Source organism: Pinus tabuliformis, chromosome 7 (assembly GCF_031772625.1).
Source record: "Pinus tabuliformis cultivar Carrire ecotype Pingquan chromosome 7, CPIR1, whole genome shotgun sequence".
Taxonomy (NCBI): Eukaryota; Viridiplantae; Streptophyta; class Pinopsida; order Pinales; family Pinaceae; genus Pinus; species Pinus tabuliformis.
Genome location: NC_142293.1, coordinates 112,093,643 through 112,119,541, shown reverse-complemented (window position 1 = coordinate 112,119,541; position 25,899 = coordinate 112,093,643). Strand labels below are relative to the sequence as shown.

Here is a 25,899-nt window from a genome sequence, read left to right as displayed (position 1 = left end):
GATCTCAGGGATAGACATGCAGGGATACCTTGGATTATAGGAGGGGACTTTAATATGATTAAATCTCTTTCAGAGAAAAAGGGGGAACAAGAGCTCTAAATACAGACTCTTTGGCCTTTCAAACCTTCACAGATAATATGAAGCTAGTGGATATGGAGACAAATAATGGCTGCTTTACATGGAATAATAAAAGAGGAGGAGAGTCTCATGTAGCCTCCAAGTTTAATAGATTCATAATTTCGGAGGATCTCATGCTAACAGATAAGGAAATAATAACAAGGGTTCTTCCATTTAGAGGATCTGATCACTGGCCGGTCCAAATGGAGATTCAGAGCATAGGGACTTCCAGAATAGACCTTTCGGATTTGAGAATATATGGCTCTCACACCCAGAATTTATGAGCAATATTGAAAAATGGTGGATGGAAGATTTGCAAATTCAGGGAACAAGGATGTTCCTTCTGCACAAAAGATTAAAGCACATCAAGATGAAACTAAAAGAATGGAACAAGAATGACTTTGGCAACATTTTTGTTGAAAAGAAATCTGTTGAAAACAAAATGCAGGAACTCAACCAAGTCATGATCAAGGAGGGCTTTGACAAAGACAAAAATGATCAAGTTGAGAAACATCATCAAGAATGGGATAACTTGTGTAAACAAGAGGAAATATTTTGGAGACAAAAATCTAGAGTTCAATGGATAAAATAGGGAGAACGCAATATAAAATTTTTCCACAAATCCACTATGGCCAAGAATGAGAATGGGCAGATTCAGCAATCACACGAGGACATAGAAGCTATGTTAGTCCAGCACTTCCGAGGCATAGCTCAGGAAAACAACCCAGAAGGAGATCATTACATTAGGGACTTGATCAGTCATATTCCTAAGCTGGTGTCTAGAGAGGACAATTTCAACCTTAACAGATCAGTGACTAAAAAGGAGGTCAGTGAAGTCCTCAAAGAAATGCAGAATGGTAAAGCACCAGGCCCAGATGGCTTCAATGTGGATTTCTTTAAAGCCTGCTGGAATATTGTAAAACAGGACATTTTGAGGGTTGTGGAGGATTCCAGGTTGAACAAAACTATCTTGAAGGTGCTCAATACATCCTTCATCTCCTTGATACCCAAACAGGACAATGCTCAAACTCCATAAAGGTATAGACCCATTGCTTTATGTAATGTAGTCTACAAGATAATATCCAAGATTGTGGCCAACAGACTCAAACCTCTACTTCCTTCTTTGGTATCGGGGGAACAAACTAGATATGTAGAAGGCAGACAGATTTTAGACAACATCATTCAAGCTCATGAGGTGGTTCACTCCTTAACTAGCAAGAAGAAAGCTAGAATGATCATGCAACTGGACATAGCCAAAGCATATGACAAAGTGAACTGGGCTTACATCAGGAAAGTACTAATTGCGTTTGGTTTTTATCATAACTGGGTCAGATGGATCATGGCCCTTGTAACATCTTCTAGCTTTTCAATTCTGGTTAATGGCTCTCCCTTTGAGATTTTCCTTCCTTCAAGAGGCCTTAGACAGGGAGATCCACTCTCACCCTTTCTCTTCATCCTCATGATGGAAGGACTAGGTCGATCGATCAAGCATGCTAGAGTTATGGGCAAAATACAGGGACTTCAACTAACGGAGAATGGACAGGTTTTGACTCATCAACAATTTGTAGACAACACCTTGTTACAAGGTATCCCCATAGTCAAGGAGGCTTTACCGTACAAACAAATTCTACATGACTTCGCCACGTCTATAGGTATGGAATTTAATCTTTCCAAATCAAAAATATTTTTCTTTAATACCAATATTGCTATTCAAAGAAACATATCAAGAATTCTAGGCTTTCAGAGGGATTCCTTCCCTTCCAAGTATCTGGGAGTACCTCTAACTGCAAAAAACTTTGCAAAAAAGCATCTGGGAATTGTTGATCAATAAGATGTAGGACAAAGTCAAGAACTGTACCATCAGATCTTTAAATCTGGCAGGGAGATTGGTGCTGGTAAAATCGGTGCTCCAATCTTTCCCAGTTTTTATGCTATCAGCACTCCCAGCTCCAAAATGAGTTCTGCAAAAATTCAGAAACATCCAAAGGAATTTTCTCTGGGGCAAGGAGGAGAATAGAAATAAATGGGCATTAGTCTCTTGGGAAAATATTTGTAAACCCAAGAACCAAGGAGGCCTAGGTTTGGATGATCACGAGATACTCAGCAACATTCTAGCAACCAAACTTTGGTGGCGGTGGGTTAAAGATCCAAAAGCCCAATGGGCAAGTATTTGGAAAGAAAAATATACCAGTGCCTGGCATCATACCGACCTCATAAGGATGTCTGGAAATATTAGGGGCTTGTCCATCTGGAACAAGCCTAGGAGAATAGAAGCTTAGTACAAAGACACAATTTTTGGGAAATCAAAGAAGGGGATCTAGCACTATTCTGGGAGGATAAATGGAAACAAGAACCAACATTGCTAAAATAAGAATTTTTTGGCCTTAAGCATGAAACAAATAACCAAGGATTAATAAAAGTAAAAGATTTTTGGGATCACACTACCAATTCAGGAAAATGGAGAACTTGGAGAAACATAGATTGCAGAGATGATGGACCCATGAAAATAAAAGCAGAGGCACTCATGAGAATACTGGAACAAAGGATGATTCTTGTTACTGAGGGGAAGGACCAGCTAAGGTGGGGCAACAATAAAAAAGGCATCTTTAATATCAAAGAGGCTAAAGGTATTCTCCTGGAGCTGGAGTCCCAGGCTCAGGACAAAATTTGGCTGAACCTATGGAGACATCAAGGGTGGATGAAGATCAAACTCTTCATGTGGCTGGTGTATCACAAAAATATCTTGACTTGGGACAACATCCGGAAAAGGGGTTTCCTGGGGCCTTCCAGATGCCAGCTCTATGAAGCCCAAGAGGAGACCATGGAACATCTTCTCAACAGCTGCACTTTCACTTCTAGGTTATGGGACACATTTGCCACCATTTTCCAAAAAATGGATAGGGACAAAGAGAGTATCATCAATACCCTGAGCAATTGGAGAAGAAATTTTTCAGACAATGAAGTTCTTAACTATGCTTGGGCTCTCATGCCAAGCTTCATTATATGGAACATCTGGAAGGAAAGAAACAAGAGAATTTTCAAAAATGAAAAGAATCCTTCTCTTAGCCTGTTTGAGCAGATCTTAAAACAGATTAAGGAAACAGTTGGCACCATAGTGAGAAATCTTCCCAATAATCCTCCCTCAGGGGCTGATAAGAAAATTCTCAGGCAATTGGATATGCAAAGGATCATCCCACAAGGCATGAATAGGAAAGTTTTCCTAAAGGAAATTAAAAAGGAGTTCCGGCATCCTCCCCCGAGAGGTTTTTTGAAATACAATATAGATGGAGCTTCAAAAGGTAATCCGGGATCTGCAAGTTTTGGAGGGGTTCTACGAGATGAAGATGGAAGTATTCTATTTCTCTTCCATGGTCATTTAGGAAAAGCTACCAATAATATGGCGGAACTAATGGCTCTGGAGCAATGTTTAGATTATCTAAAGCAAGACAACTGCTTAAATGTGGTGATAGAAGCGGATTCTGAGTTAGTCATTAACTCGGTCAAAAGAATCAGTTGTGGAACAGAGCCGGAGAAAGTCTCTAATCACTGGAGATTAATCCAAGTCTTTCAAAGAATTCAGGGTCACCTTCAGGGACTACGTACGGTAAGATTCAACCACGTATGCAGAAAGGCCAACAAGCTAGCGGATATACTGGCAAACCAAGGGGTAAACTGTAAGGAACGCTCTGTTTCAATGGGATGGCAAATAGTGCCTCAGGGTAGTCTGAAAATTCTTTGTCAAACTTAAGCGAAAGAGGATAGAGAAGTGTATAGAAACAAAACTACAAAAGCAAGATAGCTATGATTTGGTCTCTGCATGTTTCCCTAATTTTGGTCTAGCAGGTCTCTGGTAAGAGGCAGGCTTCGAACGGTCTCAGCAACACGAGTAATTCCATCTTCAAAATTCCCTGGTGTATCGTGGATGGATTTCTCAGGTTATTGGGTGTTAAGTTCAGGTTCGGTTTTGGGTTCAGGAACCTGAGCTTGTTGACGAAGGAAGGGTATCCAGGCTTCTCCAGCGGCAGTAGTATTCCTTTTTCCCCTCTTCAGAAGACAAAACCATTCATTGAGTGGTATTTGCTTGATCGCTCACCTCTCAAGCGGGAAGTGGATTTCACGATGTGGGAGCGATCCCATACTGCTTCTGACACGTGGTGGGGGGTCAGTATGGTAAACCACCCTCATCGCATGCTAAAGATCGTCACCATAAAGCAGTGCAATATCGCCAGCATCCGTCAGATCTCGGGGTTTGGATCAACGATCAGGAATGATCGTGCTATTTTGTGGGACCCGATCTTAAGTTATAAAATGGCGTTATTTCATTTCGAGTACGGTGGCAGTGTTATCTTCTGTGTTGTTCTCGCTTCAAGCATGGATCTGGTTGATTTCGGGCGAACTTCCTGCTCGAGGGTTATCCCCCCTGGCGGACCCGAAATCCTTCTATGGTGGTCTATTTTTTCTCTTCGGGTCTGTTTCCTGAATTATAGAGGGTGCTTGTTTCAGTTCTGAGATGAAGCCGCGTCCATCAAATCGCTAAAGGCAGATGGTACGGTATTGGTGATTGTTAATATTCTGAAGTACTAGTTGTTTTGTTTGTGGGCCCTTGGCTTGGTTTGGAGCCTTAGGCTCGGTACCCAAAACTTTGGGTGGCTAGTTAACTCTAGGGCCCACATCTCTTTTGGGTTTATTGTAATTTATGTACTCTGTTTTTACCGATTCTTTTGAATAGAAGGACCGACTCTTGCTTAAGCAAAAAAAAAGAAATTATAATATATATGGCAATATAGTTTATTAACCATATATTTTCTTACCCACCATCCTTTAATTAATTCACTAAAGTTTTTGGAAATTTGTTGGTTTGTATTTTTTTTAATTCTAACCAAACGTTCATTCTTTGATCAGTTAGAATTATTTTTATGGATTTTGTTTTGTTTGATATAAACCATACTTTTATATGGTTATGCTTTTTTTTTAATATATATATATATTTTTTATATGGTAACTTAATATCATCTTTTTGTCTTTTGCAGGAATCAATGAGGGTAAGAGCCAATGACTAGGGACCAAGTGTTAATGGTTGATGGGCTACCATGTGGGTCTCACTCTCTGACTAGGATGCCATGTGGCGCACTGTGGGCCCCGCTTGTTCCTTTGTCATGTCAAACATTGAAGAGCTCTATCTCCCTCATACGAGCTCGGATTTGAGTTTCGTTTGCACCGTTGGAATCAGGGCGATGAGAACTTCAATTTGATGCTGATTTTGTTGAGATTTTAACACTTTCAGTTTTGACTATTTCTGAGCCTTCCTGGACTTCTGTATGTGTCTGGAGCCACCTAGATCACCCTAACAAATGGGTTGCTCTCCCGGGCGTCTTGGGAAGACCTGATCAACAAGCTGGAAGAAAGAATTGCCAATTGGACCTTCATATCTCTCAATCTGGCAAGTTTTCTAGTCCTTGTCAAATATGTTTTACAAGGGATCCCTCTCTACTTGTACTTGGCTCTAGCAACTCCAAAAGTAATCTCCAACAAGATCAGAAACTTGCAGAGAAAATTATTATGGAGAGGTGCAGAGGTAAAACAAAAATGAGCTTTTGTTGCTTGGGAAAAAACTACACGCCCAAAAAAGAGCGTGGTCTTGATCTTAGAGACACAGAATTCCTAGGGAAGGCTCTGGGAGCCAAAACTCTATGGAGATGGATTACAAACCCAAAATCCCCTTTGGGAACCCTCTGGAAAGTTAAATATACCCCTTCCCTCTCGCAAGAGCAAGTTATTTGGCTAAATGGCAGCATCAAAGGATTAGTTATCTGGAATCAAGCATGGGAGAACATAGTGATAATTCAAAAACACAGTTTATGGGAGATTGGAAACGGAAACAAGGCTCTCTTTAGGGAGGATGCTTGGCTACAAAGGTCTTAACTTGATCAAGATCAATACCATCAAATCAATATCAATATGAAAAATAAAGGAAGGATTAGAGTTAACCAATATTGGAAACCAAGAACAGATGAGGACAGATGGAGAATCTGGCTAGATCAAGGGGACTAGGCTCCCCACATTAATCCACGGGCTTGGTCTGCTCTCTCATCAGAACTTCAAAAAATACAAATCCTCCATGACTCCTCAGAGGATAAAATCCGATGGGGCAAAAATTCGGCAGGTCTCTTTAATTTAAGAGAAGCCTACAGATACATAGCCAAGCTTGATCAACTTCAACCAGACCCAAAATGGAATGTTATCTAGGACAGGAAACACTAACCTAAAATTTCAATCTTTCTATGGCTGGTTCTGCACAGGAATATCCTTACTTAGGACAACCTAAGGAGAAAAGGCTTCATTGGCCCCTCCCAATGCCATCTATGTCATCTAGAAGAAGAATCCCCCAATCATCTCCTGAATGAATGTCCATACACGTCCAAACTTTGGGACTGTGTTTTCCTGGTCTTCAACAGTTCAGATCGGGATCCCTCCTCCATACAAAACACCATCGCGAATTGGAGACCCTCTTTCTCCTCTCATCCTATGGTTAATCGTGCATGGAACTTAATTCTAGGTCTAATTTGTTGGGTACTATGGAAGGAGTGCAATGCCAGAATTTTTCAAGGCATCTCTACTCAGGAGGAAATCATATTATCGAAGATCAAAAGCATTATCCGAGAAACAGTGGTATCTTCACCTACTCAGACTTCCTATGCCTCGCCCACCAACTCAGAAGCGATAATTTTTTCTATGCCGAACCTTCTCTAGATAAGAGTTCTCGAAGTCCCCTCCCCCTCCAGGAATGATAAACAAAAAGACATATGGAGGTCACCAGAGTTGGGCACCATAAATCTTAACCACGACAGCGTAGCTAAAGGTAACCCAGGCCAAGCCGGTTTTGGAGGTGTCTTCAGGAACACAAAAGGAGAAATAATATGGATCTATGAGAGCAACAAACAATGTTGTTGAACTTCATGCTCTAGAAAATGACATCACCATCGCATACAAGCTAAAGCTTAGTCCTTTGATCATGGAAGGGGACTCTACACTAGCAACTCAAATTGGAAAAGAACTTTAGCAAGGCATCGAGGTGGATAAAGTTTCGTACAATTGGTGCCTAAACAAAATCATTCAGAGAATTAAACATAGAATAGACAACATGGTAGGCCTACACTTTCAGACCATTCGAAGGAATGGAAATAAGCTAGCGAACAGATTAGCAAATGAGGGTACAACGGGGACCCTTAGGCTAAACTCCAGATCATGGAATGACCTGAAGGATAGTGATATCCATCAGCACTGTGTAGCCATCAATGACAAAGAAAACCAGACTACCAAACAATAATTGTCTGTGTACCCTCCATCAATTCAAGGATGATTCTATGTACAGGAAGAAGGATGACACTGCGGCACACGCGCCGAGATCCATCCTTGGAATGCCTAATGTGTTGGCCTTTTCTACCACCTCCCTCCTCCCCTGTGGGTCGTCGCCTTCCCATCTCATCCTATCTGCAAGGCTCTTCCCCCACTACCCCTCCTCTATTCTTCGCATGCTTCTCCTTCTCAACCCCCCTCTTTGCACCTTGCATCCCTTCCTCCCTTGAACTCTATTTATTTCCCCCTCACACTCCTTCCTCCCCTCATTCTCTATGCCCTCTCTCCCCCCTGTTTTTCCTCTGCCACCTATCTGCTATCGCTCCCCTGTCCCTCTGGTTTTCGCATGGCCCCAAAGCATTGCTCCACCCCTGCCTCCAGTCAGGGAGCTATGCGTAGTCGTGCAGCCTCCCATTGGCTTTCTTTGGGTTCGCCCCCCACTACCCGTGCTGAGACCTCCGCGAGGCGCGCAACTTTTAACTATGCGGTCGTCGTCCTCCCAAAAACTCAAGAGCGTGTCGCTAATCTGGAAGCCCAAGATAATATTCTTTGTAGAGAGGTTTCATCTGAGGAGCTTGACGTGGACTTTTCCTGGATCCCTGATCCTGCCCTCACCAAGGCGAACGAGAATCTTTATGCGCACACTACAGAAACATGGTGAAAGATGAAAACAATCATGGGTCTCGCAATGCAGGAGAAGGAGGAGTGCACTAAGGCACTTGAAACTAATATTGGCAATCTCACTGAGAAGTTTCTAATCTATGTTGAAGTCGTCCACCATTGTCGGTTCATCACTTGAGACTCTCCACAATGCACTGTCATCGAGAATAAATCAACTATGAGAGTTCACTTTGTAGCTGAAGGCTCACCAAGTGTCAAGAAAGAGAACGTTGGAGCCTCCTCCAGTTTTTTGAACACCAACGCGTCGCAGGAGGGGAGCACTCAGGAGACTCCCATCAGCCTGGACGAAGACCCAGTCACCACCAACCAAGACTAACTATGGCAAGCCCTTTTTTTTCCCTTTTCCCCCATGGAGACCTGACTCTCACAGACTACCATGTCTCAAAAATAAACACCCCAGGCCTAGTCTGTATTGCAATGGCTATAATCTATACACACATTTTTTAATATGTTGTAAAAAGGGTTCTTGTCTGGTTACTCCATTGTATCTACGTTAGGCTACATAACCCAATTTTGCCAAGGTTTCATTGTAAAAGGAGGAATATTGAAGCCAGATCAGACTACTTTGTTGGTCCTTGCGACGGGTTCTCTCTCCTGCACAAGCCAACTAATATAATTACTCACTTCTTTCAGTAATATATTTTATCTTATTCACACAAAAAAAACTATGAAAATCCCAATTTTTAGGAATATTTTGGAATGTAGCTACCATCTTTCATCTTTATTTCGAGTGCAGATTTTAATATATTTTGAAATCTCAGACACCCCAGGTGAAAAATCCATAAATTACAAAATATTACCAAAATCTGCCATCTAATTAAATTCATTTCTTTACAACATAAAATTCTCATTCTTGTAATTTATATTGTATATTCCAGATCCTTACTTCTCATCGGACCCTTTGTATCAAATAACCTACCATCCTACAACCGGGCTCTGCCTTGAATCTACAACGGAGAACAATATAACTATGGGTTCCTGTAGCACTAATGGTAGTAGATAGAGCTACAATGGGACCAAGGGTCTTATTGGCCTTCTTGGATCTTCTCTCTGCATAGGATTTAAAAGCAACGACCTCGCTGCAACTTTAAGTGATCGTTTCTCTTCACCAAACAGTACCTCGGAGAGTGTCAGCTTATTGGGTTCATGAGAATTATAAAATATATTCCAGTAGATTAAGGTCGGGCTCATGAGGATTATATAGAGTTAGAAATTGTAGGAGCGGAGTCTGAAAATGTTGGATTCTTTTGGATTCCCACCTGTCATGTTGTGAAGAGAAATTTCAATTTAATCTTTGATGAATCTTCATGTTTGAATTTTTTTTATTTATAGTTTAACTCCAGGCTCATAAGAATTATATAATCTATTCCCATATATTAAAGTCGGTCTCATGAGAATTATATAGAAAGAAGAGTGGAGTCAGAAATTGTTTAATTCTTCTGCATTTTCACCTGTAATGTTGTGGAAGAAAAATTTCAATTTCATCTTTGATGAATCTTTATATTTGAATTTTATCTTTGATGATTATTTATGTTTGAATTACTTTTTAGTTATAGTTTAAAGTTGAGTTCATGAGAATTATAAAATCTATTCTGATAGATCAAGGTCGGGTTTATGAGAATTATATAGAGAGGAGTGGAGTCAGAAATTGTTTAACTCTTTTGGATTCCCACCTGTAATGTTGTCGAGAGAAATTTCAGTTTTATCATTGATGAATCTTCATATTTAAATAATTTTTTATTTAAATTAATATATTATATAAAATGATTAAATTTATCCTCCTTTATATGTTCTTCTTGCCTTCTTCCCAAGTAAGATTGTTGGGTAAGAATGAATGTGAAATCAATAGTGTAGGTTCTTACCAATTCCAAATCACCTCTCCTTGTTTCCTTTTTCCAAACTTCCTCTCTGTTTTTCCTTTTCCAAACCTCTTATGGTTGTGTAGAATTGAAAGTAAAATGGATGATTTAACCTATTCCTTATTCGAAATCATCTTCGTTGTTTCTTTTGGAATTTCTCGTACTTGCTAAAGACTCAGCGTGAAACCAAAAGTTTGGCCCCTTCCTAATTCAGAATCACCTTCTCGATTCTTCCTTTTCCAAACCTCTGATGAGAGATCATTTATAGTCTCGGCCACTTCTATCTATTTTATTTGATGCGGGAGGTGAGTCATGCACTCATCGGACCCTTTGTATCAAATAACTTACCATCCTGCAATTGGGCTCTGCCTTGAATCTACAATAGAGAAAAATATAGTTGTGGGTTCTCACAGCACTAATGGTAGTAAATGGAGCTAAAATGAGACCAAGGGTCTTATTGGTCTTCTTAGATCTTCTCTCTGCAAACGATTTAAGATCATCTTTGTGTTTTCATTGGAGGAAATATACAGAGAATTTCCTTTTGAAAGGTCTTTTTATGGCCTTTGTTCATCCAAGGCTTAATCTTCATTACAAAATTTCATTACTCTATATTTTAATTTGGATTATATATGAAATTAAAATAGCACCACTAGATTTTTTGAGAATAGACAACTGAGCTGCACGCGCGTTCACTGCGATTAGGTCAAGAAACGTAGCGGGTTGAGCCACCGCCATGGGTGCTCCAGGGGGTGGAGAGGCCTCTCCCCCCCCTCCATTCTCTGCTGAAACCGCATTCAGAAATCTCCTGACCCAGAAAGGGAAAAAACGGCCAAATCCTGAAGTCCCAACGTTTATCAAAAAGCTTGAAGAAATACCAGAGATCGCGTTGCCTGAAGAACAACCAATCAAAATAGCTCTTGCATTGGCGGACAGAGGATTGGTCGGGCAATTTATGGGTCGCTGGCCATCAACAAAATCGACAGATGAATGGGTTCAACGAAATTGGAGGCCTCTGCTGACGAACAGCGTGATCTGCTATGCTGTCGGCCGAGGATTTTTCATCTTCGAATTCACTACCAAGGAAGACCGTGACCTGGTGTTCAGAAATGGTCCGTATTTCATGGGAAATCAAGGCCTTTTCCTGAACAAATGGACCCCTGATTTCGATCCTTCAGTCGATGTTCCAAAGGAGGTCCCTGTTTGGGTCCGGCTCCCCAACCTGCCGATCCACTGCTGGAGCTACCAATCTCTTCAAAAGATTGGAAATGGGTTGGGTCGATTCATTGACAAAGCTGACAATAGAGGCCAATACACCTGCGCAAGAATCTGCGTGGAAGTTGACTTGGAAGCTGGTCTACCGGAAGCCATTAAACTCACAGTTGGAGAATGGCATCACTACCAAAAACTGGACTACGAGCAACTGCCCTTCAAGTGCAGAATCTGTCATGAGCATGGTCATTTCCAATAAAACTGCCCTAAAGCCCCATCAAGGGACAAGGTGGAAGAAGAAGGATGGAAAGAGATAAAAAAGGGCAAGGTAGTCTCAAAGGCTACTAAACAGACAAAATCTGGGACAATGGGGAACCCCAAGGCCAATTCACAGAATAAATCAATCACAAAAGAAGGCCCCCCTTCAATTGAAAAGGTGAATGTATCAGAGAGTCAGGAAGAAACTGAAGACCAATCGAATAAACTGAAAGAAACCGAAGAAAACTCTACGGATCCCCTAGCAGATGTTGAACAAAGGGAAACCGAAGGTAATGAGGAGCACATCAGTCCAACCTTTGATTCAGGGGAAGAGTCAGAAGAGAGAGACACCGAATCAGATGGATCACAAATCACTCCTATCAAATCGACTAGGGGACGAAAATCCAAGAAGAAACAGAGAGAGGAGAAAACTTATCTGGATGTCCTTCGAGGCTCCCAGAAAACTCTAAAAGGAATGATGAACACCAGATCTGGGCGCAAGTATAGCAGGGTTCCAAAAGGAGCCACCACCTCCCAAGGTAGTAAATAATGAAATACGTCTCCTGGAACTGCAGAGGGTTAGGCAGCAGATTGAAAGAAGAAGCCCTGAAAGACATTGTTAGGATACATTTGCCTGAAATCCTTCTCATCCAGGAGATAAAGATGGAGGATAATCCGCTCCTCCAAACTAGTAAGACATTCTTGCACAATGGTCCCGGAAGAGTTGTCAGCGCTAGGGGAGCCTCTGGTGGGCTTGCCTCCTTCTGGGACAGCTCAAAATATGAATTGATTCAAGAAGAAATCTGCTCTCACTGGATTTTCATCCAGCTCCTCCACAAAGATTCTGGGCAACAAGTAAGTATGTTTAATATTTATGCTCTGGTCCTTCCAGTTGAGAAAAAATTTTGTTGGGACTCGATTCAGTCCTTCCTTTTATTGCACAAGCCAGGAAATATCATTATTGCAGGTGATCTGAATGTCACTCTTACCATTGATGAGAAAAAGGGGGGCTCCCTAGTAATGGATCCAGCTAGAGAATGGGTGGAAGACGTAATGTTAGATTGGGATCTTGAGGATATCAAGCCTTCTGTTGGAAAATATACCTGGACCAACAAAAGATTAGGGCCCAACCACATAGCTGCTCGGCTGGACAGATTCCTTGTCCAATCCTCTTTCCTCTCATGTGGTCTAACAACCTCGTCTAAAATCCTCCCAAATTGCACTTCTGATCATAAACCCATCAGTCTCGAGCTATCCCTTGATGGAAACCTCGGTCCAATACCTTTTAGATTCAGTCCCTTGTGGATTCAGCAAGATGGTTTCCATGAAGTGGTTTCTGAAGCTTGGAATCGGCAGATCCTGGGATCTCCTTTCTATGTGTGGGAAGAAAAACTAAGGGGCCTTAAAAGAAGACTCAAGGAGTGGGCTAAAACTCTGAAAACACCCACTGCCAAGAGAAGAGAAAAGAATCCTTAGAAAACCTTGCTTCCCATCAATCTGCAATGGAGAAGGCTGTTATATCTCAAAATCTGATTCAAAGAGAAGTTGAGCTGCAAAAAACTCTCCATAGAGATAGTAGGGAAGAAGAGGAGTATTGGAGACAAAAATCCAGAAACTTATGGCTGCAGGTTGGCGACAAGAATACCAGTTTCTTCCACAAGCAAGCCGAAGCACGCAAGCAATTTAAATCTATTTCAGAAATTCGATCCCAAGATACAGTGGTCAAAGATTTTGAAGGCATCAAAAGTGTTGCTTACACATTCTTCAAAGAGCTTTATACGGCTCCTGAAAACCCTCCTTTAGACTTCCAAGCCTACCCCTTTGACCTAATCCCTCATCGTGTTCATGAATCTGTCAATGCTATGTTGACGGCTCCGATCAGCATGAACGAGCTCAAGAAGGCTTTGGACGGCATGGAGCCAGATAAAGCTCCCGGGCCTGATGGGTTCAATGCCAGATTTTTTCAAACTTGCTGGTCTACTATCAATAAAGATCTTTTGAGAATGCTCAAGAAATCTCAATCTTGTTCCAAGATCGGAGGTAGCACCAACTCGGCCTTCTTGGCCCTGATACCAAAAGAAAAAGGAGCTGCTGATTTTGGCAGATATCGACCCATTTCACTTTGTAACACCAGCTATAAACTAATCACCAAAACAATAGCCAACCGTCTCAAGAATGTTTTGCCAGACATCGTTCCGGAAAATCAAGGAGGTTTCATCAAGGGGAGAAAGATTTTGGACAATATTGTGCTGGTGCAAGAAGCAGTTCATTCAAGTTGCCATCGAAAAGAGAAAGGCATGGTGATAAAGCTTGATCTAGCAAATGCCTTTGACAGGGTGAAACACGATTTCCTCTATGCTGTTATGAAGAAATTGGGCTTCTCTATCTCCTTCATAAATTGGGTGAAAGCCTGCATCGGCTCCCCATGGATTGCGCCGCTGGTTAATGGCCGCTCAACAAAGTTCTTCAACGCATCAAGGGGCTTAAGACAAGGTTGCCCGCTGTCCCCGCTCCTCTACGCTATTCAAGCCTCTGTGCTTAGTTTCCAACTTGATAGCTGTCAACAAATCCAGACTCTGCCAGGACTCAGAATGGCTTCCAATGTTAAAGACATTAACCATGCCCAATTTGCCGATGATACTCTGTTGCTTGGAGGAGCGAGCATAAACTCTGCAAGATCCTTTAAGAAGGAGCTGGAAATCTACAAGGAGGTCTCGGGCAGCAAGATAAACTATCGAAAAAGCACTATCTATGGCTGGAACTGCTCGGTCAAGGAACTGGCTAATATTGCCAGGCTCTTAGAGATGAAAGGAATTCAGACCTGGGAGTTTCTAAAATACCTGGTGTAGGAATTTACAGGGTAAGTTCCTCAGAAAGAACACCAAAAGGACACCGCTCACAACCAGATCACAGATAAGTACACTAGTATTTTTGACGTGGTTAAAACCCTCAAAGAGGGAAACAGTCCACGGCCTGCGCCAACGTGGCTACTACAGGCAATTTATTAATTAAAGAATGAAACTTTACATAAGCTTCTCTCATGCACGGATTACCCGAACAATGACCCTCCATGCGCTTTAAATAGAACTCATGGACCAATCGGGTGTCAAGCCACGGATCAAGTGTCGGTAATACCGAGGAGAGAGTGAACCGTCAAATCACTACATATCGTGACCGTCGGATTGTAAGTTACAAAATGTACAACGGTAAAGAAACACACTTTACCTAACTCTATACTAGACCAAGTTGAACTTAACTATTTCCTATGTGTCGGAATATCCTAACATCCCCCCTTAAGAACAACTTGGGATAGGATTGAAGGATTTACAAATATGACACAATAGGAGAAGGAAGGAGGCACTAGAGCCTATCCCCCCTTAGTGACAACTTCCTGAACTCCAAGCATATATCGAAGTTTAGTGAACTTCGCCTCTGTGAGAGCCTTTGTGAAGATGTCTGCAACCTGATCATCTGTTGAACAATATTGCACTTCAAGAACATGGTCATGAATGAGCTTTCTGATGAAGTGCATGTGTAGTTCAATGTGTTTACTGCGCTGATGTTGAACTGGATCTTTGCATAGCTGAATGGCACTTTGATTATCACACCAAAGTGTGGTTGGATGCTGCTGCTCAAAGCCAAACTCTGATAGGATCTGACGAAGCCACAAGGCTTCCTTACTAGCTTCCACGACACCACGATACTCTGCTTCTGCTGACGAAAGAGAAATGGCAGCCTGTTTCTTACAAGCCCATGTAATAGGTCCTGAACCAAGAGTGAAGACATAACCGGCAGTAGACTTCCGATCATCAGGGTCACCAGCCCAATCAGAATCAGTGAAACCAACTAATAGAGGAGCTGCTTTGGCACTGTAATGAATCCCAAACTGTACTGTACCTCAAACATAACGAAGTATTCTTTTAGCTGCTTTCCAATGACTTTCACGGGGGTTTTGCATAAAACGAGCAACAAGGCCAACAGCAAAGGAAAGGTCAGGACGAGTATGGGTTAAATACAAGAGTTTTCCTACAAGTTGACGGTATAAGGTAGCATCAACTTCAGGAGAAGTACAAGAGACTGAAAGTTTGACTCCAGACTGAAAGGGAGAAGGGGCTGGCTTACAGTCTTCCATGTGAAAATGACGAAGAATATCACAAGCATACTTGGACTGGGAAAGGGAAATACCCTCCTTGGATTGCAAGACTTGAAGACCGAGAAAATAGTGTAAGTGTCCTAAGTCTGTCATTTCAAATTTCTTTTTAAGGCTGGACTTCACATGGTTTATAAGGTTGGGATCACTACCAGTAAGAATAAGATCATCAACATAAAGAACAAGGATGATAAGAGAGTTGCCCACTTTCTTGGTGTAGACAGTATTGTCAGAATAACACCTAGAAAAGCCAGATTCTAAAAGAAAGCTATCCATTTTGGCATACCAAGCCCGAGGAGCTTGCTTGAGACCATAAAGAGATTTCTTAAGTCGACATACAAGGCTGGAGTCTGTTTGGATGAAGCCAATGGGTTGTTCCATATAGATTTCTTCATGCAAGTCCCCATGCAAGAAGGCAGATTTAACATCCATCTGATGGACTTCCCATTTTAAAGAGGCAGCAAGGGAAAGAACAAGGCGGATAGAGTTCATTTTGGCAACAGGGGAGAAGGTTTCAGTGTAGTCAATGCCTTCAACCTGTGAAAAGCCCTTAGCAACAAGACGAGCTTTATGTTTATCAACTTTCCCATCTGGTCCATACTTGGTTCTGTAAACCCATTTACATCTAACAAGTTTGCGTCCCTTTGGTAGAGGAACAAGATCCCATGTATCATTCGCCAACAATGAATGATATTCTTCATTCATAGATGCTTCCCAATGTGGATGGCCTGAAGCTTCTGCAAAAGTGTCAGGATCATGATTTACTGGAGCTTGAGCCAGTAAAGAAGAGGCTCTTTCAAACTGAGAACGTGTACGTCGCTGATCTGTAGGATCACCGGCAAGATCACCTGCTGCATCCCGAGTAGCACGGACCCATCGTGGAAGTTGAGGATCCTGAGAAGGTGGGGGAGGATTGTCATCCTCACTTTCATCATCTGAAGAAGAAATGTTTTCAAAAGTAGAAGAGATAGGAAGAGGTGGCACATCCGCCGGACTAGGCTCGCAGGCCGATTTATTTTCATCAAATTTTACATCTCTTCTAATGATAACATTTTTGGACTTAAATGGAATAAGTCTATAACCTTTTAAATCTTCAGAATATCCAACAAAAGTACATTTCTCACTCTTAGGTTCTAAAGCTTTATGCTTTTCATCTGGAATATGGGCCCATGCTTCACTTCCAAAAACACGAAAGTGACTTACATCTGGTTTAATGGAACTCCAAGCTTCTTCTGGAGTGATATTCTTTAGAACCTTAGTAGGAGTGCGATTGATTATATAATTTGCACAATTAATTGCTTCGGCCCAAAAACTAAGGCTGAGTCCTTTAGATTGCAGCATACAATTAGCCATTTCCTTTAAGGTGCGATTTTTCCTTTCAGCTACACCATTTTGTTGTGGAGTGTATGGAACAGTATGTTGCATTTGAATTCCATTTTCGGTGCAAAAGTTGATGAATGTGTTTTTAACATATTCTCCACCATTATCAGTTCTTAACTTAAGAATTTGATGTCCAGATTGTTTTTCAACAAAGGCTTTGAAGGCCAAAAATGTGTTAAATACTTCGCTCTTGAGTTTTAAGAAGTATACCCAAGTGCGTCTGGAGAAATCATCAATGAAAGTTAAGAAATACTTGCAGCCAGAGAATGAAGCAACAGGAAGTGGACCACATAAATCACTGTGCACAAGCTGTAAAGGGGCTGAGGCGTGCCAAGAGGCACGTTTTTCAAAACTGTCCCGATGATGTTTGTCGAGTACACATCCGGAACAAACACCATCTCTGCAAGATACCATAGGAAGACCTGTCACCATATTTTCTTTACATAGATGCTGAAGGGAGCGATAGTTTAAGTGACCAAATCGCTCATGCCAAAGTTTGCTCACTTCATCATTATGAGCAACAAATACTGAGTGAAGATTTGATGACCCAAAGTTGTGAAACTTATACAACCTTGTGGAATCATCAGCAATACCAGTAGCTAGAATCTGTTTAGGATCTCTTAGATCCTTGATTACAACATCATGAGGTGAAAATTCAACAATTTTACCTTCACCTGAATGAGTTATCTGATATACAGATAGAAGGTTGCAGGATAAGGTTGGAACACATAATACATCATTAAACTGACCATTGTCTAGATGAACAGTTCCAGTCCCTACAACATTAAGAGATCTATCATCACCAACATATATATTTTTGGTGTTAGAATCATTTAAAGAAGAAAACATGGCTTTGTTTTTGGCTATGTGATAAGAGGCTCCAGAATCAATGAGCCACTCATGAGAATGAGAAAAAGAAGATACATTTAATGCATAACCAGACTGAGATGATTGACAACGACATGCAAAAAGTGCCATTCCTGAAGATGAAGTTGAAGTTGAAGTTGAAGAATGCTCCACATGGATGTTATGTTTCTTCATTGCGGCTTCCAAGGCTTCCATCTTCTTAAAGCATTTAGATTCTAGGTGGCCATCTCGATTACAAAAGTTACAATGTCTATCAGTCTTCTTCCATTTGTTTTTATTGGTCCTATCATTTTGCTAAAATGATCTTTCATTTTGAGGCTGAGTTTGCTTAAGACCCTTGTTTGGTTTAGGACCATTCTTTTTAGGATATGACTTCTTAGGATTCTTTGAATTTGGTTGCTGCTGGGCGGCTAACGCTTTCTTGGAAGAGTTTCTAAGATTCAGAAGACCAAGGTGTAAGAGTTTTTCTTGTTCTCTTATTAAAGAATCACAAAAAGAGTCAAAGGAAGGGGCCTTGTAGTCTTTTCCTTGACAAATGAAAGCTTCCCTTGTAGAATGGAAGGTGGAAACAAATACAGAGTAGGCCAGTCCCAACTTAGTAAGGATGGAATAAATAAGGTTACTATCTTCTTTCTTAACCTTAACACCTTCCAAGAGATATCTAAGGGTCTTGAATTTGGACAAGAAATCTTCAATGCAAGAAAAATTATTAGGATCCAATGTAAGCAACTCATTTTCAAGTTGATGGGCTCTAATTTCATTTTTAATCCCAAAAACTTTAGTGATTTGTTCCAATGCTTCATGAGGAGTCTCAAGTTCTGCAATATGGAATCTAAGATCAGGAGAAATAGACATCCCTATCAAACCACGTGCTTGATCTTGTCTATTTTCCCATTTTGCAGCCTTGTGTTCATCTTTTGGTTTCTTCTCTTGGCCTGTGGCTATTCTGTAGAGACCTTTACTTCTAAGTAAATCTTCCATGTAGGCTATCCATTGGAAGTAGTTAGTGCTGTCAAGAATGACTTGGCATGAACTTTCCATTTTTTTTTTAAAACTGAAGCTGAAGATGCTGAAAGTAAGTGTTCCAATGGATATATCTCGAAAAATTAGGCTGTTTTAAAAAAAACGGCTCTGAAAAAGGCTTCCGGATGAAGAAGTTATGGCTTTTTGAAACAAATTTGTTGAAGTTGCCGGCAAAGTGCGCGAATATGCGGGAATGAAATAATCCGCCCCCAGAAAATGGAGACTTGAACCCAAGACCTCTACTCTCTTAAAATAGCTTTGAACCAATTGATCTATACAAAAAATTAGAGAGAGAGAGAGAGAGAGAGAGAGGGGGGGGCCTTGGTTTGCGTGCTTGCCTTGAGAAAGCTCTTTTTCCCTACAAAACACAAAACACAAAACCCAACACGGACATGCAAAGAAAACGAACCTTATGGCTCGAAATTAGCTTTAGCCAAAAAACTAGATATTTTCAAAAATTGAACCTTGCGGCTCAAAGTTAGCTTTAGCCGAAAAACTAAATATTTTTCTCAATGTTTCTGATTTTCCGAGATCACACTAAGGTGCAGGGAAAAGAGCATACGCATGAGAAAAATCCTTCCTTTCTATTTCTGGTTTGCCCAGATCACACAGAGTCGTAGGGCAAAGAGCATACGCAGAAATGAAAGGTATAGATCCGGTTAAAAAAAAATTAAATAAACCGAAACCGAAATAAGCAGAGAGAAAATAACAGTAAACTGCAAATAAAGACTGTATACCTCCAGATCTTAAAAATGACGCAGCTAGGGCTACCGGAAACCTTTTCGCGTGAAACGAAAGGGGTTCCTCACTGGAACAGATGCTCCGAACACAACAGAGCAGTCCTCTCGGCCCGAAAGCAGTCAGAAACAACAGATCTAGGAAACGGCAGTCGGATGCAGTTCTACCGGCTTCAGATTTGGATCACCAACGGACGTGGCCCTCAAATAGCTCTGATACCATGTAGGAATTTACAGGGTAAGTTCCTCAGAAAGAACACCAAAAGGACACCGCTCACAACCAGATCACAGATCAGTACACCAGTATTTTTGACGTGGTTAAAACCCTCAAAGAGGGAAACAGTCCACGGCCTGCGCCAACGTGGCTACTACAGGCAATTTATTAATTAAAGAATGAAAATTTACATAAGCTTCTCTCATGCACGGATTACCCGAACAATGACCCTCCATGCGCTTTAAATAGAACTCATGGACCAATCGGGTGTCAAGCCACGGATCAAGTGTCAGTAATACCGAGGAGAGAGTGAACCGTCGGATCACTACATATCGTGACCGTCGGATTGTAAGTTACAAAATGTACAACGGTAAAGAAACACACTTTACCTAACTCTATACTAGACCAAGTTGAACTTAACTATTTCCTATGTGTCGGAATATCCTAACACATGGGGATACCAATCTTCAAATCCACTCCCAAATTTGCTCATTGGATGCCACTGCTGGACAAACTAAAATTAAGAATTCAAGCTTGGGGAACCACTTGGCTGAACAATGCGGGGAAGGTTGTCCTGATGAAATCCGCTCTCACAAGCATGCCCCTTTATCAACACTCCATTATGCTGGCTCCCAAAACCTTCATCAGTAAAATGGACAGTCTGCTGAGAAGATTCCTATGGGAAGGGGGGGAAATAATGAAAAAATACTCCATTTAGTTAAATGGGACACTATTAAAAAACCAATGCTGGAAGGAGATCTTCAATTAAGAGATCTAGGTGCCCAGAATCTCTCCCTGGGCACCAAAATTCTTTGGAATATTGTTGCTGGAAAGGCGAGCTGGAGTAAGAGAGTGTTGTGGAAGAAATACTTCAAAGGACAGCGGCTGAGGTGTTTGGACCAGCCTCCAAAAATCATTAAAGGTTCTCCGATTTTCAAACTCTGTCTTACTGCTATGGAACATTTCAGTCACAACCTTTACTGGATACCAGGTAATGGGAAAAAAGTCAGAATCTAGGAAGATCCAATCCTCTGTGAACAGCCTCTGAATCAGGTTGAAGGACTGAAAAATATTAAAAACTGGCTACAATCCAATAACCTGAACACCCTGTGGGACATTTCAAATTGGACAAATGATAATGGACGATGGTGGGATAGCTGGTACTTGGGAGAGATTCCCCAAAGGCTGCAGATTGAAGCTTCGCTTCTCTTAGATAAACTTCAAGGAAAATCTCCAATCAAAGCAACAGTTAAAGACAAAAGAGGGTGGGGCTCCACCTCTGGCAGCTACACAGTTTCTGAAGGATACAAAAGTATAACAGCTACTACTAATGTCCCCCCTGATCCTACTCAATGGAGATTTATTTGGGCCTTTCCTTCGCTCCCCAAAATCGACTTTTTCTGTTGGACGTTAGCCCATAACAGCATTCTCACCAGAGATAATTTGAGAAAACGTGGAATGGAAGGGCCATCCAGATGCCCTTTGTGTTTGTCAGAGGAAGAGTCGGCTAACCACCTGATGTTACTTTGCCCGTGAGGTCTGGAGGGGGGTCCTGAGATCAGGGGCTGTGGAGCTTCCTGGTAACATTCCTTTCCTGCTTCACAATTGGGCCAAATTGTCCCCATTCAATCTTACAAAAAAATGCCTCCTCAAAACAGCCTGGATATGGATTCCTAAATTTACCTGCTGGAAGCTGTGGTTGGAGAGGAACAATAGGTTGTTCAGGGATGAAAAATGCAATCCTAGCAAAATCATTATTAAAATCCAAGCTTTACTGGGAGAGACATTGGACACCAAACATGGTTTAAGGAATGAAGCAGCTCTGGACAGTGCGGAAGAGATTTGGCTCAAAGAACTTGTTCCAAACTATGATCCCAAAACCATACCTCCAGCTATCCATCAAGCTAACTGGGAAATTCGCCTGGAAGAGCAGGAGTTTATCAAATGGCGATCTGCTTTGGAGGAACACTGTCTTTTCTTCGACGGGGCCTCTAAAGGCAACCCCGGAGCTGCAGGTGGGGGTGGGGTTATTCTGAATCCGGATGGTTCAACTGAAATTCGGTTCCACTGGGGGCTGGGCATCGAATCTAATAACAGAGCTGAAGCTCTGGCTCTGTGGCAAGGGCTCAAGCTGGCTATCAAAAGGAAACTGCTGACTTTGTCGGTCTTTGGAGACTCCAGGCTGATTATCCAAGCATTGAACCTCAATTCAACTCCTTCGCAGATTCAACTAGCCTCCATATTCAAGAAAATCAAGTTAACTCTGCCCCAATTCTGGAAAATATCCTTCTTTCATATTCTGAGACATCTGAACAGTCAAGCTGACCTGGAAGCCAATCTGGGCTCTATCCGTTGCAGAAGATCACTGCTAGTTAACTCAGATGAATCGATATGCATCATCCCTTAATCTCCGAATGGAAGGGACTCTGCCTCCAAAGAAGCGTGCTTAAGGATCCAACTAAACTATCCTACTCAGAAGCATCCTCAGCAGTGGCGGGATTCGACAAAGAAGACGAGGAGAGCATTCTGTCTCTGAGAAAGGCATTAAAATCAGATTCATAAAAATTGCTATCCAACTGGACGTTTGGGCTCAAAGAATGGTAGCCAGCGGCGGTAAAGGATTGACCGCAAAACAGCAGAGAGGATCGAGCTGATTCGAAGATTTGGTTCTAGGTCTTTCTGGACCGACAAGCCATCAGCTGGGCAAACATCAGTTGGACTCCGAGCAGAGGAACAGAAGCGTCGTCGTTTGGGCAGTGGAAATTTCTAGGACTGATCCAATCTCAAATCCCATTTCAGCATAGTAAAATTAACCAGGCTCTCAGATCTGATGAGGCTCGAAATCTGTGGAACGAATTCCCTATTTGATGTAATTTCAATACGCAGCAGCTGTTCTGCCGCTCAATAATATCTATACCCGTTAAAGTCTTAAAAAAAAAAAAAATAGCACCACTTATCATTCACAATACACTTTAAATAGCCCCAAGGGTTAGCTCAATCGGTCAAGCCGGGGCCTCGCCAATGGGAGGTCACAGGGTCGAAACCCGAAAGCTCTTGGGGTTAGGTCTGTGATGGCCGAGGGGTGTGACCCCCTTCGGGTGGGGTCCACCCTAGAGACTTTCGATCCTGGACGTAGCGGACCACTGACCATGGTATCCGTGAACCAGAAGAGAAAAAAAAAAAAAATACACTTTAAATAAATTTTAATTAATTTTTAGAAAAAAAAAAAAAAAAAAATATATATATATATATATATATATATATATATATATATATATATATATTATTAATTAATAATATAATTTAGACTGTAGATTTTACAATCCAGTCATTTTAATTGAATTTAAATGGTGGTTTCCCATAGTTGTTATTCTCTATTTTTAATATTTTGTTAGAAGTATATCAAATTAGTGTTTTTAGTTTGATATATATATATGTGTGTATGTGTGTATAACTTATTATATATAATAAAGATCTATAAAAGTAATTTATCATTTTTTACAATATTTATATAAAATTTAAATTTGGCAATACATATGTTATATGGTATACATATCTGAAAATGCATTTCTCATATTATTTTCTCAATTTAAAAAACCTATAAGCTTGTCTTTGCACCTTTTGGAGCAATGCCCCCATTACTAATTTTGTTAGAAAATATTTTATGGATTAACCAATAATAAGTGATAACATCGCACTCGGATTGAGTTAATAATTACTTTAGCTTCGAATGCTCTTAACGACCATCACAATTATTTTCTAGTATATAGACCCATTAATGCGTTCAGGATGTATAGGTCTAACCTTAGATTTAAATAAATTTAAATCCAACAACAGACAGCTCGACCGCATTAATTAGACTATGAACGATTAAATATTGATTTAAATATGTATTGCCCTTAATGACAGCATTTATGTTGGAGTCTTCGTTCATTAAAAAGAGTGGAGAAGTGTCATTATCGTAAAAGCATCGCGTAGTTTATGTCGGTATTCATAAATACCAATTTTAATGTGGCAAAAACAAAGGCTCCACTTTTATATTGATGCCTTATACAAACATGATTTTAAAATATTTTATTTTATTTTAGTAATCATTTTTTGAAATATTAATTTCATGCCTTATATATTTATAAGTTCTTATTGTTTAGTTAAACATATTATTTATAGAAATTAATTATAAATGTAATTTATTAAAAAATAGTAGTAGTTTATTAAATAGTTTTTTAATCAAGATTGTGATTTTTATAATTTAAAATACATTTTTGGATGTATAAATAGATTAAATGTGGTGAAAAACCAAAATATTGTAACACAATTGCAAGCAAGATTGTGATTTTTTGTTGTTTATAATACATTTTTGAATACATAAATAGATTCAACACCATGAAAAACACAAGAGCACTCGGATTCTATAGATTAAACAACTTAAAATCAAATTTTTAAAAATCTCTATGACTTTGTTTAAAATTAACCAAAAAAAATGTCATGGAAAAGGTCATTTCATTTATAAGTTAGAGTACGCCAAAAAATTATACTCATTCATATGTATATTTATATTGACTCTCTTATCTTATTTGAGGTCTTTAAATGATATTTTTATCTTATGAAATGATACTAATTATATTACGTTTTTTCAATATATTATGGTTGTTTAATAGTTAATGATCATTAATAATGATGTTGATTAACATCCATTAATACTAAATTTAGTTATTAAACTTTATAAAAGGTAATATAATTATTTGGATTTTTCCATAATTTTATTTTTATTTTTAAAAAATTAAAGGAAAACATTCCTAAATTACCATAACTGTCATGAGGTTAGGAAATTTGATATCACAATAAATATTCTGAAAATATGATTTAATATGGGAATATGCAAAACAATATATGAGAATATGTCTTAAATCTCCCACCCTCTTAGTGTCACAAAGATGAAAATTATTTTCAACCATGGCATTTTAAGAATTGTCCAATGCCTTCTTTCACTATCAAGCTCATGAGACTTTGTCCCTATTTTGGCAATATTGGTTTTCTTCTTTATGTTAGTCAAAACCAAGAGATACTTTTGATCTTCCAGAGTAGGGTTAACCACCTCTTTGTAGTATCTTAATTTTCTGTTATCCTTTAATTCGTTATCACACCACAATATTCCCTTAAATTTAAATGAAATAATATACTTAATATTATTGCTACCTTGCAAAATGACCTCTTCCTTTACACCCAAATGATTTAGCCAAGACTTGGCATCTTTATGCCAACCTCCCTAAGCCACAAGTGGCTTTGGTTGGAGTTTGAAGCAATCTTAAGGAAACATCTTGTCTTCCATGTTGTTTATCTTCATCTTGTACATTAGGTACCTAATCATAGTCTCAATCTCAATGGGGGAGAGACCCGCTTCTATGAGGAGGATAGCATAGGGTATATTTCCTTTGATTATGAGATTACAAGTTATAAAACACTTTTGGGTTTGCACTATCTTTCTCTATAATTTTCTAGAGATATCCCAACCCTTAAATTCATAACCATATAAGATAATAGGAGTGATGAGAGTCTCAAAGGGGAGTTTCTACTTATTCCATAGACAAAGGTCCATTATTTTACGTTGTTTTCAAGTTCATAATAAGATTTCAACCATTCATTTATATTTTCTCAAAGATATATTTACAATTGAGCTTGTGATGGAGATAGCTTTCAATATATTTGCTTGAAGTCACTTCCTCTCAGTTGTTGTTGTCATATACAAACATTAGCATAAGTTTGGATGTACTTATCATAGCTGTCATTTTTTCAATATTAACATTCATACCTATACTAGAGTAGAAATCTTTGATAACTTTTAGTTACTTATCAAGGTCATAGGATTCCTTGCCATAAGAACAATATCATTACATAAAGAATGTGGATGATGACTATACAAAGTATATGGGATGATACAACTTGATTCTTCAAAACAACCCTCTAGCCTATCAATTTATGTTCCATATTAACACTTATCTTATGATTAATTTCTTTCAATAGACCCTAAATTTTCCTAAACTTAGAAAT

General features: G+C 40.0%; 2 protein-coding genes across 2 annotated transcripts; both read left to right on the top strand.

Annotated features, from left to right (window-relative positions):
* Positions 1–10,746: 10,746 nt before the first annotated feature.
* On the top strand, positions 10,747–11,481 carry LOC149245547 (uncharacterized). The gene has a single exon (XM_089439266.1). The coding sequence runs from the start codon at positions 10,747–10,749 to the stop codon at positions 11,479–11,481; it is 735 nt and encodes a 244-aa protein (XP_089295392.1).
* A 548-nt stretch (positions 11,482–12,029) lies between these two features.
* LOC149245546 (uncharacterized) lies at positions 12,030–12,956 on the top strand. Its single transcript, XM_089439260.1, has one exon. It carries the CDS (start codon positions 12,030–12,032, stop codon positions 12,954–12,956), a length of 927 nt encoding a protein of 308 aa, XP_089295386.1.
* Positions 12,957–25,899: the final 12,943 nt, after the last annotated feature.